This window comes from Sinocyclocheilus rhinocerous, unplaced genomic scaffold (assembly GCF_001515625.1).
Source record: "Sinocyclocheilus rhinocerous isolate Xijiao unplaced genomic scaffold, SAMN03320098_v1.1 scaffold102, whole genome shotgun sequence".
NCBI classification, from domain to species: domain Eukaryota; kingdom Metazoa; phylum Chordata; class Actinopteri; order Cypriniformes; family Cyprinidae; genus Sinocyclocheilus; species Sinocyclocheilus rhinocerous.
In genome coordinates, this window is record NW_015627239.1 from 357,401 (window position 1) to 359,938 (window position 2,538).

At 39.9% G+C, this 2,538-nt stretch overlaps 1 protein-coding gene across 1 annotated transcript in view; it reads right to left on the reverse strand.

Moving 5' to 3' along the window:
* The window catches only part of LOC107724086 (phosphatidylinositol 4-phosphate 5-kinase type-1 gamma-like), a 43,827-nt gene extending 41,549 nt beyond the window's left edge, over positions 1-2,278 (reverse strand). The window contains exon 1 of the mRNA XM_016532869.1: positions 2,100-2,278. Within this exon, the coding sequence (XP_016388355.1) occupies positions 2,100-2,193 (94 nt within the window). The 5' untranslated portion in view covers positions 2,194-2,278. The remainder of the gene's footprint in view (positions 1-2,099) is intronic.
* Positions 2,279-2,538: the final 260 nt, after the last annotated feature.

Consider the following 2,538-nt stretch of genomic DNA (forward strand, 5'->3'; position numbering starts at 1 on the left):
AGGGGCGAGGTTGTGGTTAGAACGCTTGGTTGAGTGCATCAGACGAGACGATGAAGAAGTTCATCAAAGCCGGAACTAATCGAGCCGTTTGTGCCAGCCTGGGGAGAAAGGTATTTTAATAATGTAAATTATGTGAAAAATAATGTGTTTTTCGAACCACCAAGCATGAGAGCATGTTCTAGTACACCCCCAAAACAAAATCAAGACTTTGTAAAAGAGCATAATAGGACCCCTTTAACTCAACTCAACTGGCCTATGCGGTTGTTCATACGTTTCCTAACCGTGTGGAGTGGATCTGTAAATCTGTGGTACAGGTACGAGCGTGTCTGTTTGCCAGAGGCTCGCACGCTCAGCACTGAGACTGAAACACATAGTTCAGGTTACACACTGAGTCTCAACAACAGCCAGCAGCCTCTATTCTCAAAACAAACTGCACGCAACAAGCCATTCGCTTCAGTTTTCCTCCTTTAGATCTTAACTGGCGGGTCACGACCCAAAAACTGGTCACAGGTCTGTTCTGGAGGCAAAAAAATAATATTGTCCTATCCTAACAAACCATACATTAATGAAAAGCTTATTTATGCATTTATGACTGGTTTTGTGCTCCAGGGTCACATATCTCATCAGATGATCTGAGCTGTCCGTTTTACAGCTCTGTTCTCTTACTGTATTTGTGTGTTTTCATTTCTTCTTAGAAGAAACATCCGATACACTGTTCTTATTTGAATGAAACATAACTGAGACCTCCATTAAGTCTCTCATCATCTTCTCATTAGAGCTACAGCAGGAATATCTAACTGTAAAGCTCCCATCTCAACACTACAGTAATAATGGACGTCAACAGACAGAAGGGATGATCATGTGACGGTGGCACACGGTCTGAATCCGTGATGAACAGGAATGCTGAGTGCGGAAAACTGCGGCTAAAAAACAGGATTAGCAGCCGAGCACTGATCGAGCAGCACAGCAGAGCCCTAAAATCAAGCCCAAGGGACCTGAAAGAGACCCCCTGTCTGTGTGTTCTCAACAGGATATTCTACAGGAACAGCTGGCAACACGAGGAAACACTCTCCAGCTCACCGAGACACTTCAGAGCATTATTACTCAGACTGACTTTGAGTTCGCATTTGAAGGACACACTCGTACTGACATTCAATATTAACACTCATAATGAACAAATAAATACATACTCGGAGTCCAACTGCACGAATACAAACCACAGTACGATCTGTGCAAATAAACATCTCATATTCTATAAAATAATATTTAATATTAATGAATAGGAACAAATCAGTCTTTATCCATCTACACTAAAATGAACAGAAGATTAATAAACTGACCCTTATTATACTGTGGCATAACACGGAAATTCATAACTCATGGTATTTAATTAATTGGTTCTTCTAAGAGTATCATGGCACTACTATGGTGCGCATCAAAACAAAACATGGTAAAAGGTGATATCGTATCTGTATATAGATTATTTTGTATATAAATGTTTAAATATTTTGACTCTCTTGACTATTATGTACATATGTTACATATGCAATCTAATTTATATATATATATATATATATATATATATTGTAGCAGTACCATGATTCAGTGATCGGATGGTAAAACCATGGTATTTTAATATACTATCATCACTAATTGTGACTTTCCATGGTATGTTCTTATATGCAATCTAATTTATATATATATATATATATATATATATTGTAGCAGTACCATGATTCAGTGATCAGATGGTAAAACCATGGTATTTTAATATACTATCATCACTAATTGTGACTTTCCATGGTATGTTCTTACAGCATATGGAAATAATCTGAAAATAAATAATCGAAACATTATGGCACTTAGAACAGAAGTGCTATGGCAGTCAAATAATCAGTGATTGTATGAAATGGGAATACCATAGTACTGTTTGATTAGCTTATTAATAAACCTGGTACTCTCAGGCACTTCCAACATGACTGCATTATAAAATAATATTTTTAAAATGTATTTTTTTTTTTTATGGAAACGCAATTTATATGCATTAAATCGATCCGTATGTGAAACACAAGCATGAATGTAAAAGATCCTCCGCGTACCGAGCTCTGCAGCATCCATCCCGCATCCCTCGCCGAGCACCGCGTCCGCGTCCTCCGGCAGCGCGGAACATCCTCCGGCCGCGGCTCCCTCCATCGGATCCGGATCAAACGGGCCGTCGAGCGTTCAAACGAATCGAATGAAGGGGAAACCGAGCGAGCGTCATGATCTGCTGGGTCCGCGGCGCCCAACTGCAAACACACACACACACACACACACACACACACACACACGATCCGCTACGCCAGCAGTGACGTCACCGGGCCCGGAGAGCTGCGACGTCATCAGAGTATCGCCTTCCAAAGCGACGTCAGCCAGAGAGGAATTTACATACACTGCGCATGAAGCCACTTCATTTAAATATAATTCTAATAATTTTAGGTTTAAGGCATTTCAAAGCACATAAGTCCAATAGATTAAATATTTAGAGGAAAATGACAT